The 14128-nt window shown below is 40.2% G+C and overlaps 1 protein-coding gene across 4 annotated transcripts in view; it reads left to right on the top strand.

The window, feature by feature from the left end:
- The window catches only part of EXTL2 (exostosin like glycosyltransferase 2), a 62520-nt gene extending 48870 nt beyond the window's left edge, over positions 1-13650 (top strand). For all 4 annotated transcript variants that reach the window (XM_069232177.1, XM_069232180.1, XM_069232178.1 and 1 more), the window contains exon 5: positions 13058-13650. In XM_069232177.1, coding sequence (XP_069088278.1) covers positions 13058-13549 — 492 coding nt within the window. In that variant the 3' untranslated portion in view covers positions 13550-13650. The remainder of the gene's footprint in view (positions 1-13057) is intronic.
- Positions 13651-14128: the final 478 nt, after the last annotated feature.

Raw genomic sequence — 14128 nt, 5'->3', positions numbered from 1 at the left:
GTCCCAAGTGGATAAACTATCCAGATTACCATTTCATACCATATAAACGATGCAATTGGTATTTCTACATATAAGATTCACTCACAAGGCCCAGCAATAACCTCGCTTGTCCTATCAAAACTAGATTACTCCAGTGGTCTATATCACAGTAGCTTTATCAACTATGAGAAGAATACAAATAGTTCAGAACTTTGCTGCCAGACTACTCCTATACGTAAAGCCACAATCTCATATCTCCCCTGCTTTGAAGGCCCTCTACTGGTTACTCATTGCCAGAAGCCCCTATTTCAACATGCTTTGTATCACCTACTAGGCAATAATTGGCAATGCACAAATACATCCAACACAGCCTATGCTCCATACTGGCACCCCATCTCTAAATCCTAGCATGCAAAAAAGATTTAAGAAACACAGAAGACACATCTTTCTATGAGCAAGTGGCTAAACTATGAAATTCATTAGTGGCAAAAATGAGGTCTACCAAGTCCCATCTCCACTTCGGAAGACTAGTCAAAGGTGGGCTCTTTCCTACATGATCAGAATACTGACAGCACAACAATCTACAGCAATAGTATGAAAACAATTGACCTCTGCTGTGTAGATAATAATTTGTGTATATTTATACCTTACACTTTTATATATGTCTATTTATATTCACATTATAATGTGTATATACAGGTGTGTGTATATATATATATGAAAATATATATATTCACTGAAAAAAACAGAGGCTACAGGGACGTTATAGGTAGGAAATAGAATTTTAAAAAACCCGTCGAAATTCACTTAAAACCGAAAGGTTACAGGGATGTTATAGTTAGGTTTTGAATTTACTCGCACAGAACCATAGAAATTCAGCAGTTATAGTTATGGTTAGCTCAAGTAACTATAACTCGTGCCCTAAGGTAACTATAACTCACGCCCCCGCCATGCACAGTTTTCTTCTCAATAATTTTACTGCAATCATTACATTGATCTTATCAGTGATGTTATTAAAGAAGTCATGAGTGCTGTAATATGCGGGGTAATTAGCAGTGCATGACTAGGCCGCAAGTTATAGTTCTGTGAGATAAAAATAGCTATAATTGCTGAATTTCTATGGTTTTGTGCGAGTAAATTCAAAACCTAAGTATAATGTGCCTGTAATCATTTTTTTTTTTTTTTTTTAAGTGAATTTCTATTTTTTTAAATTCTATTTCCTAATTATGTCCCTGTAAAATCAGAATTTTTTTTTTTCAGTGTATTTCTTTTTTTTTTTTTTTTAACGTAAATTACGTTAATCGAACCACCGTTGTGCACAGGCTTTTTTTTTCCTTTTTTTTGGGACTCCGCTGAAGTCAAGTTCCAAAATGGTTGCCAGCATTGCTTGTGTGAAGTGTTTGCAGACAGTTAGACCTCAGCAGGGGTTCTCCCTTGATCTGCAGCCCTAGATATACAAATTTATTTTACCTTTAATGTCTTAAATACTACTGAACTGATTTACACCAAATTAACAAAAGGTGATCTGTGGATCAAAAGCTCCACCTTTGCCAAATTTGGTGTAATTCTGTCCAGTCGTTCTGGCTCCAGGCGTGTCTAAAGAGTCTATTGGAACTGTGGATATCAGTCAGGAGGACTGATGCGGACGGAGACCTATATATAAAGGGGGGGCAGGGTGTGTGTGTGTGTGTGTATATATATATATATATATATATATATATATAGGTTTACTTTGCGTAGGAATGCACTGTTATATGTGTATATGTGAGCATATATTTACGATTGCCCATATATGTGTGTGTGTTTATGTACCTATGTCTATTTTTAATAAAATAATCTATTGCATATGGAAATGTGTGTATATTTATCAACTACATGAACATGTGCACCTTGATATGTAACTGTGGTGTGCATCAATAGTGGTTTTAGGCTCTGTATAGGACTGTACCTGTATATTTTGTACATATATGTACATCTGAATATGCATATGTGTCTATACATATGTTTGTGTAAATACATACATATATATATATATATATATATATATATATATATATATATTTATTTTAAAAAACACCTAATGTATAGGACTTTGCATACATGTTTCTGCATTATATAGAAATGCATGTCTAGGTATGTAAATATGGTTCTGTGTCTGTTTCCACGAGTTTATGCATTGTATAAGGATCATATATATATTTATATATATATATATATATGTTTATTATGACACCACATGTATATTTGTCACCTTTTGAATATTCCCAAACTGTTAGACTGGATCTGGAAACTTCTCAGTAGTACCTCTGCTCGCGGGTTGGTAGCACCGTGCAGATCCGCACTGACGCCTGTCTGCAAATGACATGCATTGCCTATGAAGATGTAAATCCCTCAGGCCTTCCGCAGCCATAAGGCGAAACTCTACTTCGTCAAACACAAGAAGACTCTGCGACTAGACTGGCCCAAGTCAAAAGTTAATTCCCGTTCCTGACCCAGCAGTCGAAAGCACCATTCTAGAACTCGGTCTTCTTCAAGTTCTAAACTTCAGGTAAATTGAAGAAAAAACATAACAAATCACAACTCGGTCCCCTCTTGCCACTCAGATTCACCAAAGAAGGGGCGGAAGCAGCACCATAGCTCTTGATCTCACTTCCGCAGTTGGTCCACTTCAGAGCCGATCCTGTAACTTGTTGTGGCACAATCTGAGTTTTCAGGACTGTCCACTACTACAAAACAGATGGAAGAGTTCCACAAGACCATGCTCCGGCTCTTGGGAACCTTGCTAAGAACCTCTGGTGCACCTTCGGCCCCCAGGAGCTGAGAGGCCTCTAGTCTGGGATATTGCCATCAGGTTTGCCCTTGGTGCCTGTTGGATCCTCCAAGACAGTCACAGTGCCTGCTGCACCAGTTCCCACCCTGTCTCAGGCACGTAAGTGCATGCCCGATCCTGGAACATCAATGCTAGTGCTGAAACCAGTGATGTCAGGTGACAGTTCACAGTTCATTGTGGCTTGGACACCACCAGTTCCACCAGGTGAACCACTGGCACCAGTGTTGCCATTCCTCACTAAGATCAGCTAGGTCTCAAGTAATATCCATTCCTCCCTTAGGGACATGCCTTTTAACTGGACTCTCCTGTTTGGGAACAAGGCTGCTTCCTCTTTAGAGCGATTCAAAGAGAGCAGGGCCACTGCATGGTCTCTGGGCCTCTCTGCTCCACCACGCCAGCTGCACCACCCTCAATGTTTCTTTTGTGACTTTGGTACAGCTGTCCCATACCGCTAGTCTCTTTAGCCTCAGCAAGAAACCCAGCAGTTTTGCAGTCAAGGCCATGGAGCCCACCATCCCTGCGGTCAGGGTCATTGGGCTGCCACTCAACTGCCCCGCTGCAGCCTCACCTGCAAAACTCCTTTATCATGCGCTTCGGAAAGCATAGCCACCCGGTGGTAGGCAGGATCCAGTGATTCTTCCAGAGTTGGCAAGCTGTAAATTCAGACAGGTGGGTCCAGCAGATCGTTTGTAGGGGATATGCTTTACCTTTCCTCTTGTGTCCCCCACACCTTCCCCACAGTGTCTGATGGAAGACCATCTCTCTATTTTGTGGCACAAAGTTTAAACCCTTTTAGCCAAAGAGGCTTTAGTGAGGGTACTGAAAACCAAAAAGAGGGGCTTGAGGGGATTATACGGTCCAGCACATGTCCCCCAATCTTTAAATGAACATACAAAAAGGGTGTGCCACTCCAGAGAAAGGTTAATCCTAGTCTTGTGTTCTGACTGATTATGGGTTGAAATCAGGAAAGCATTTCTTATTGGATACACAAGTGCTCTCCCACCAAAGTGCAATGCTTCATCATTCAGCTGTGCTCCTCGCTGGGCGGGTGCTGCAATGCCCTGCTGACCCTAACAAGGGGGCTGTTTGCTGCAGATCTTTCCTTTACCCTGAGATTGTCTTCATATGGCAATTGGGTAATGCCCCAAGCTTTGTTAGGAGGAGGCATGAAAGGAAAAGTAGTAAATTGGGAAAAAGTGAGGTTAAAATCCGCTGTGGATCATCAGTGTAAATACTTATATTATTTGTGCTGAGAACTCATGCCAAGATTACAAACATAGCTGGAATCTAGAGTGCTGTTAGTGAATCCTAGATTCACAAATAGGTTGACATGTTTCTTGTTCAAATTTTCCCACCAAGGAGTCAATGGCAGTTCATCAGGACTAGAGGCTAAAACCCTAATCTCAATGCTGATCAGACATCTAGTATATCCTGTTATCTATGAATCAAGGAGATATAACGAGTACACCTCCACTAATCAAAGTCAATGGGCCACATGGAATGCCACTGAAACACTTCAGGAGCTCCCAATTGAGGTTGTTGGGTTGCATGATGGAAACCTAATCGTTCGCTGGCATTCAATTCATTTCATGCCGGTACATGGGTCTGTTTCCATCATGCTGTTTGACAATACCTTTTGGCATTCAAAGAATCTGCAAGGTGAGACTACTCTATGCTGATACCATTCCTGCCCAGGGTTCTCACAAAAGATAAGGACCGACGGAGCCCAGTTAACCTAATCGCTCGGGGTTGGGCACAGAGAGAATGGTATCCAGAACGACCGGGCTTGTGCTTCTGTCTCCCAATCAGGCCGCCCCTCCTGGAGGATCTGCTGTCACAGTGGCAGGGTAGGGTTCTGCACCCGGGACTTTGCAATCTCTACCTTTATGCATGGAAATTGAGAGGTGACAGCTGTCTACTTTCGACCTTCCTCTGTAGATGGTTGATGTCATCTTGGCAGCCAGGTATCTCTCTACAACTGTATACGCCTGTTGTTTGGACAAAGTTGTGGTTTGGTGCAGCACATGCCAGATTGACCACTCCAGGCCAAGTTATCTGCTGTTCTATTATTCATCTCGCCCGGCAACGCTGTCCTCTGGGCACAGTCAAAGGGGTACTTTTTTGCTGTTTTGGCTTTGGGCGGATCATCCTTTTACTGTTTAAGACTCCAGTTGTTATATATTTCTTAAAAGGGTTACAACATGTGTTTCCTCCCTCTCCCTTTGTCAAAAGAAATAGTTCTTTACCTTCAGTAACTTTTTTATTGGTAGAGGCTCTAGCCACAGAATCCTCACTGACCCTTCTCTTTCCCATTTTTGTGACTGGCCTCCATCGATTAATAGGATACCAGGTCTAGGAATCTGTACACTGGCCACACCAATTGGCTTTTGGGGGGCTGTACTTCCGGGGGTGCTGACACACTCTAAAGTAACGGGTGTCAGCACACAGGAGTGGCATCTATATTGGCTCTTCATATCATTTCCAGAATAGAACTGCATCTGTACACAGCGACACTGTGCCACTTACCTATGCGCAGAGGTGCTACTAAAAAGTTTTCAGATCCAATCTGATGCCTGGGGAATAGTCAAAAGGCGAGGAATCGGTGGCTAGATAGTCTCTACCAGAAGGAACATTTCCGAAGGTAAGTAATTTGTCCGTATGTATTACATATATGTATGTCATAGTTTGTAGATAATATGTATGTATATGCGTGGATGTATGTGTTTATGCTCCTTTGTATAGCAATACATAGATATGTCATAGTATTAAAGTATGATTATGGGTAGATTACCTGTAACCATGTGCAGAACACAATGAGTCTTTTTTTTAACCCACAAGTTAATTTGCAGTTTTATATGGTGCAAACATAGTTCACAACCATAAGCATGCTAAATAAGAACCAGATTAAGTTTCACATTTGTAAGCTCAGTAAGATTGTGATTTGCCCAGGATCACAGGATGTTGATCCAGGGCTTGGCCTGAGCCTGGTTCCTCAATTCCAGAGTCAGCTGATCTGTCTGATACATGCACTGTAGATACTGGCATAGCTATGGTGCTTTACATGCTGTTTGCCTATTGCAGGCACTGATATGTTAATGCGAGGCCTGGAACAATATGGAATACTGGCAAGGTAATGATGGTGTGCAAGTTTTGTAGATGGAGTACTCTGGATTGATAGTGTGACAGTGGCATTTTACATGTTGGTGCTAATGTGAAAACTAGCATGACAACATGTGCTTTACATAGGCAGAGTACATATTGACATCATGGTAGTTTGAATAACGCTATAGATAACTCTGTCTGAGGCCTGAACTTATTAGAACTGAATGTTGAGGGTGAGCTGCTTATCACCACACACAAGCCATCAATAGAAAAAATACACCATAAGGTAAATGCCTTTGGGTATGCCAGCATGACATCAATGCCAAATTGCTTGTCTTGTACTTTGTAAAAACATCATAAAAAATGAAGTTACAAGGTGAATACATATTTTACTAATAATGTACTGAAAAATGCTGTAGCCCCCTAAACAATTGCTAAAATTCTGAATTAATTTCAACCTCCCCCAACCCCTGCAATGCAAGTGACAGTTACTGATATCAACCATTGTGTGCTGGTATCATCCACTATTCCACGGACAAGAAAGGTAATGTAAGTCATCTGTGGAACATGTAAGAAAAGCTGACCATCTCATGTGCCCCGTGGTCCATGACCTTGTTTTGGAAGAACAAGGGAAACCCAAGTATAGTCAGGGACCAAAGGTAATACTATGCTATGAGGAACAAGGGTCACTAAGCATAGGTAAATAATTATCTAATGCACTAGGGAAACAAATATTCCCCAGGGAACGCTCAATCAGCTGTAAATAAAAGATCAGTTTATTAATACAGGAGTTTAAACGTAAGGGTAATACCCTTACAGGGGCACATTAGCACAGATGCAACACATATACAGGCAAAAAACATGTGACAAAACCATAAAGCAATATAGTCAGAATATCCTGTTAGAGTACCACACTACTGCACCCCATATTAAATTATATATATTCAAAGAGGGGGGTCAGAGTGCTTTAGTCGACGTTTCGATCTCCATAAAATGTGAGGATAATCAGGACGATATGATGTATGCCTGGCACCGTAAACCTAGACCAGAGACAATTAGCTATATGAGTACCTGTGTGAGAAAATAAAGAGTAAAAAAGAAAAGGGCAAAAAGAAGAAAAAGACATCAGAGAAGGAAGAGAGAGAAAATATATATATACCACAGAGAGTCTGCTGTGTACATGGTATCATGCAACAAGACGTCCATGCTTTGGTTATTGTGAGGTGATAATTTGGCACAAAACGCGGTCAATGTGAAGGTAGTAATGGTGGCTAAGGAGATGTCAATCAGCATGAAGGACCTCAAATATCATTGTAGAGTCGCATGGAACACACAATTAATTAATGGAAGCAAAAGAATAAATACTAACCAATGGGATTGCAATAGAATACAACATTCAGGGAAACAAAATCACTTCTAGGGCCATAATCCCCCGCAAAGTATCAATTGACATAAGAGTAAGCCCAGGCACTGAAAGGAAGCCAAAGACAATAGTCTCTGACTATCCTTGGGTTTCCCTTGTTCTTTCAAAACAATGTTTGCGCAGTCAAACAATTGCAAGGAATTTCTTTCGGTTCTCCCTGCTATTAAGATTACTGGCCTTCTCTCCCTCTCCTGTTCCTTATCCTTGTCCTTCTCTTTCTCTTTCTTTTTCTTGTTTTCCTTTTTTTCTGCTCCCCTTCTCCCTCCCACTTCCCTTCTGACAAACCTTCTAGCAGCAAGCCTCTAGTTAACAGCATGTCTGATCACACGCCTCGGTATACTGACAAATATACTAAAAAGATACTGTAGGGCCCCTCGCTTATCTCCAATACTATTGAGATGGTGCATTCTCCCAGTTCCAGCCTAACAGAACAACTAGAATGCAATGTTACAGCTTATGATTTGTATGCTTTTTAGAATATTTGAAAGCAAACACAATTCCATGTGACTTACAAGTGAAGGATTATTCCTGGTGTATTTACAGAGGATAAGAATTATTATCAGGGCTTTAGCCACATTGGTAGTACCTGTTCACAGCACTGGATGGTGCTTGGCATAGGTATGTCCATTGAACATTCAAATCTATTAGATGAACTCTCCGAATTAGAGAAAAAAAATGAATGAATCAGGCTTGATGTCTGATGCTAAAACCTTACTGGAGAAAGTCAATATAAAAGTATTGCTGAATTTACAAGAATAGAATAGGAGAAGTTGAACAAAGTTAAAAAGACTATAAGTACTATACAATAGAGAGTACATACCCATACCTTAATGAAAACTTCTATATAAATCGGAACTTTGGGAACCCCAATTTTGAGAAACCCTGGGGCGATTTAATAAACAAAAACATCTTGTGACATTTAGTGATTCCTTGGAATACTCGTCTCATAATTATGACTCAGGCGAAGGTACGAGTTCCTCTACATCTAGCACACACTGGACTTTTTAGGGAGAGGTCAGTCAAGACTTCAACTGAGAGGCTGAGGAACAGGATGGGTCATCACAACAGGGAAGAGGCAAACACAACAGAAGTATTACCAGTGGGGGAACCAGTGATTCTGAATAACCCCACTAACGTTCACTCCTGCACCTCTCTTGACACTACTCATTTGATGCAGACAATCCCCATCTTTAATCTTTCAAGAAATATTCTTTGAGACACAGAGACATCGTAGTTGAACAGGGGCCTTTCTTTTGTACAAACTGACATTTTTCATTTCTTTTTCCGGAAAATCAGACTTAAAACCTTTTTCTTAGAAAATTCATGTCCGGGCACTGGGTCACATTCCAATTTTCTACTACCATCCACCTTCTTGCCACCCAAATCCTCCATTCTCCCAGAGATTCAGACCTTTGAGAAACTAGTTCTGTGGGATATTTGTAATCTTGAACATCAGAATACATTTTTCCCCTTACAACTTATCTCTAACAGACAAACAGGCCTTAAATGAACTCAAATTTTACAACTCTCTAGTTATCAAGCCAGCAGATAAAGGTGGATGGAATGTTTTACAAGACATTGGTCAGTACAAGGATGAAATCACAAGGAAAATTTCCAATGAGGCATGTTTTGTGAGACTTAGCAATGATCCTACAAAGGAATTCCTGGCCATTATTGCTGCTTTTACTAGAAAGGGTTTGGACGCAGGCTTCATCAGTAAGAATGAATTCACATTTTTTAACACAAAAAATCCTAGAACTCTGGTAATCTACACGTTACCTAAAATTGATAAAGACCAAGGATCCCCTTCAGGCAGACCAATAATATCAGGATGCGGCTCAGTATTTGAATCCACTCGGATGTTAGATTGATTTCTTCATTGAAGTCTTTGTGCCCCACACTAAATGCTATGTAAGAGATAGTATGGACCTTATAAACCAAATTGAACATATGCCATTTGACCACAATGAAAGCCTTTTGTATACTCTTGATATTTGTACACAAGTATTCTGCAAGCAGGGAGCATTGAGGTGATTAGACAGACCTTGGAGAGTAGGGTACGCCTACATCCAGTCCCTACGGATTTCATTCAAGAATTATTGCACTTGACATGCCCAAGGAACTTTTCCCTGTTTGAGAAATATTTATTTCAACAGATTTGGGGACATCCATGGGAGCAATCTGTGCCTGAATTATGCCATTATTTTCATGGATAACCTGGAGAAATATACTATTTTGTCTGACTAAAATCCCTTCCTAACTACATCACAGTATAAAAAAGATACATTGATGACTTTTTTTTGGTGTATAGAGGTCCCCCAAACTGCATTTGTCACATGGTTAAACGCCAACTGTAACAAACCTAAATTCACTTTTTTTCACCTCATGACAAAATCCCAAGAGAGCAAACTTTATACATCCTCATATCGCAAACCAACTGAAATAAACATACTGCCACCATATCCAAGCCATCCTCCCTGAGCACTACGCAATTCTCTTCCCTATTAATTCCTAAGGATCAAACGTAACTGCTTCAGGAAAAAAAGATTACTTTAAAGAAGCAGAAACATTAAAAGTCAAGCTTCTTGCAATGGGTTACCCCTGCAAGCTGGTCACAAGACCAATAAAAATGCAATGGGATTGCCCATGAGAGGTCCGCCTTGCCCCTAAAGGATGGGATGATACTGAAAAAGAGGTATGCAGCACCACATTCTCACCAGTTTCTGACTAAGTCAAAAAAATAATTTTATGCCGCGGACAGGTCTTAAATGCGGGAGAGCCTTCACTAGATCACCCCAATGTTTGCATTTCGCAAGAACAAAACAGATCATTTAGTAAGAGCTTGTCTCCCAGCCTGCAGAGGCAATTGTACACTGAATGATCTTTGTGGTTTGACCACTGTGGCTGGACATGAGAAATGTGGAATTTGTAGTGTATGTGAATATACAATTGAGACAAAAGATTTTGGATACAGAAATGTTAAGCCTTCATTGAGTAACTTTACTAACTGTAATACAGCAAATGTTATTTATTCTGTAATGTGCTTGTGTGGCCTTGTGTATATTGGTCAGACTACACGGAAGATTAGGATACGAATATGCTAACATAGAAGCTTCTGCGTTTATATTTGTTTTTCTTTTCCTTAAAACTCCTGTCTGCTTGGACATGCCAATGAGTTGTTGAATTTTAGTATGGATCATTGTCAATTGTTGACAATCAGGTGGAAGTCTGGACGTCCGTCCTTATTTCTATTTATATTGTTTGTTACACTGCAGCCTATGGTTGACAACTGAACCTCTGAGATCATGTATATTGTGCGATATATTGTGCAGTTTGTTAATATGGCCCTGGGTTTATCAATTCAATTAAGATACCATACCCTCTGAGATCGTGTATATTGCATAGTTTTTTAATATGGATGTTGGTTTATTGATTCTACTAAGATGTCGCAATTCAATTTTATTTGCAGTTTAAGGTTTATGCAATAATTACAATATGACAATGGGTATTTATTACCCCCAGAATAATTGTCCCTGTCCCACTTTGGCTCTCCTTCTTCCATTATTTCATTTCTTTGTATTCTACTGGAATTTCACACTGTATTAGCCTCACATTGAGCATTTGACCTTGTGCTACATGCACCACTTAGAAATGGCTGCCAGTGCATCCTGGCATTTGTGGTTTTGGCCTTCCTGGATTTTTTATGGTGTTATTTGGGTGTAGTGCTCATGGAGCCTATCGTACCCGAGCTGCGGGTGGTGCCTGTTGACTATTTTCACATGCTTTGCGGTAAGATCACCTTGCATGCTTCCCTTTAGAGACTCTGTCAGAGTATGTGTGTGCTGTATTTAGCCCCCCTTTATTTCTTTTACAGCATATTGGTATTCGCCATGTCCTGATTATTTAACAGTATTCACGGAAAGCATTGTCTCATGTCGTGTTTTTGGTGGAACAACACAGAAATAGTCTATTAGTCTCACTCTTGTTCATGGTTGTTTTCAGAGTATGTGGACAGACCATGTGACTATCCAGAGGAGTGTTACTGCATCAGATACTGTGACGTTTCTTATTAGGGGTAAGATTTGGCTCACACAGCTCCTTTGGCTTACAACACAAAACATTCTGTTAATTTCACTCTGGTTCCCAGTTGTTTTTAGAGATTGAAGACAGACCATGTGCCCTTCCGGGCTAGTGGTACCTTTCCTGGACGCGGTCTTGGATTATCTCTTGCTCCATAGGTAGGTTAAACGCGTGAGCAATTCTGAGGCATAATTTAATGGGCACAGTTGACAGGGCAGTTAATTTGTTTTGGCTTCCTTTTAGTTAGTTACTTAGTGAGTTGATACTTTGCTGTGGATTATGGCCCTAGTAGTGGTCTTGTTCACCTGAATGCTGTTTTCCATTGCAATCCCATTGGTTGGTATTTATTCTTTTGGTTCTATCAATTAATTGTGTGCTGCATATTACCCTCCATTGATATTTGAGATCCTTCACGTTGGTTGACACTTCCTTCTTAGCCACCTTCCCTACCTTCACATCGACCACGTTTTGTGCCACATTATCATGTCACATGATCCCAGCATGAAGGCCTTGTTGAATGGCACCATGTGTACAGCAGACCTCCTGTGGTATAGATATTTTCTGTATATGTATTTTTCTCACTTCCTTCTCTGATGTTTTTCTTTCTTCTTTTTTCCCTTTTCTTTTTTTCTCTTTATTTTCTCACACGGGTAGCCATATAGCTAACTTTCTCTGGTCTAGGTTTATGGTGCCAGGCATACATCCAATCATCCTGATTATGATCCTTATATTTTATGTGGATCGAAATGTCGACTAAAGCACTCTGATCCCCCTCTTTGAATATATGTAATTTAATATGGGGTACAGTAGTGTTGTAGTCTAACAGGATATTGTGACTATATTCCTTTATATATGTTTTATATATAGTTTTTTGACCGTTCCCTGGGCTACATTTGTTTCCCCAGTGCATTAGATAAATATTTACCTTTGCCATGACCAGCAGCTGTGGGAAACTCTCCAGATCTTTGGTGTCCCATTTCTTAGGGAGATGTTTAATTCTAAGCACAGTCATGATGCTTGATAAGTTTAAATGTGTGATTAAATCTGCTTGCTGAACCTCAAGATTATCATAATTCCATGACAGTTATGACAACATCTTTAATTTGCCCTATACCAGCAAAATTGTGGGAGTTATGGAACTTTCCCTGAAGCTAACCGCATTCTACATCCAACAAAAGGGGTGATAATTTCTATTCTAAAAGGCCTCCTAACTCATATCAGTGGCAAGTCAACTACTGTATCTCAAAATAAGGAGATTGTACTGCTAAAGGAAAAGACAGCATATTGTACACACTCTGGCAGATTTTGGGTGGTTTGCAGCTTCTTTGTACGATTGTAACTTTGTTGGAGCTAGCGAACATGTGCAGCCCTTGATTATATTGTAAGTAATCCCTGTTTGCCTTTTCCCTTCTAAACCAAAAGAAGCCTCAGCAAAAGAAATGCAGTTCTAAACAAATTTAAGCTTGTGTGGCTAGTGTGGAGAAAAGCAGCAATAGTTTGGATACAGACTGTGCGTGGTGGACTCGTATTTCTTTGTATTGAGTTTTTTAAGTTAGATCACTGTGTGTAGTGTGATTTGCAACTTCTTATAATGCTCAATGCATGTTAGCGTTTTAAACAATTGTGTTTTGTTTGCTTTACAGCAATTTCCTGACCAAATTGTTGGCTTTGTGCCCAGAAAGCATATCCTAACTTCCTCAGGCATATACAGTTATGGAGGTTTTGAACTGCAGGCTCCTGAACTTGGGAATGGAGACCTTTACTCCATGGTCTTGATTGGAGCAGCTTTCTTCCATCGGTCTTACCTTGAGAGCTTCCAGAGACAACCCACAGCAGTACATGCTCTAATAGATGAGACACAAAACTGTGATGACATTGCTATGAATTTTATTGTGGCAAAACACACTGGCAAACCATCAGGAGTCTTTGTCAAGCCAGTGGACTTGAGAAATTTAGAGAAAGATGCAAGCAGTGGGTATATTGGCATGTGGCATCGTCCTGAACATTTGCTGCAAAGATCATACTGCCTAAATAAACTGGCTAAAATATTCAAAGGCATGCCTTTAAAGTATTCCAATATTATGATTTCTCAATTTGGCTTTCCTAGTTATGCCAATCACAAGACAAAAATGTAGCTAATGTGTGAAAATTTACAACCAAAAATGTTGAATGTTTTATCATTGAATTATTTTTATTTTTCTAACTTTTTACGTAAAATAAAAAATCAGATAATAAACTTTCTCTTAATCATATTTAATCATGCCAGTGAGAAGGGGCTTTTTTAGGCTAGCGACTCATTGTGTAAGTTTACAGTTGGCTTAGATCTTGCTCCTTGCTTACCATTGGTTGGCTTCATTGTAGCTCATTTGTTTGCTTCTCTTTGGTCAGTGTGTGCCGGCTTCACTTCCTCTTCATTTGTTTGTGTCTCCCCTGAAACATGGCTCAAATACTTACATCATTTTACCGCTTGCACTTTTAGAGCTACTTTTTTCTTTTTGTTGAGTGCATTTGTTTGCATGCCATCTCAATCATGTAATTCTCCACCCACGCTCTTTGTTGCTCTTTCTTACCTGTGTGCTTTTGTCCCCCTCTTTGAAATAGTTTGCCTCCTCCTTCTCTCTGTGTTGCTGCTTACCCTCACCCACTGTCTGTGTTGTTGCTTGCCCCACCCGCCCTCCATTGTGCTCCATGTTGTTGCTTATTCCCCTCCTTTG

Source organism: Pleurodeles waltl, chromosome 4_2, assembly GCF_031143425.1.
Source record: "Pleurodeles waltl isolate 20211129_DDA chromosome 4_2, aPleWal1.hap1.20221129, whole genome shotgun sequence".
Taxonomy (NCBI): domain Eukaryota; kingdom Metazoa; phylum Chordata; class Amphibia; order Caudata; family Salamandridae; genus Pleurodeles; species Pleurodeles waltl.
Note: the sequence above shows the minus strand (reverse complement) of the source record. Positions and strands in the feature narration are given on the sequence as shown.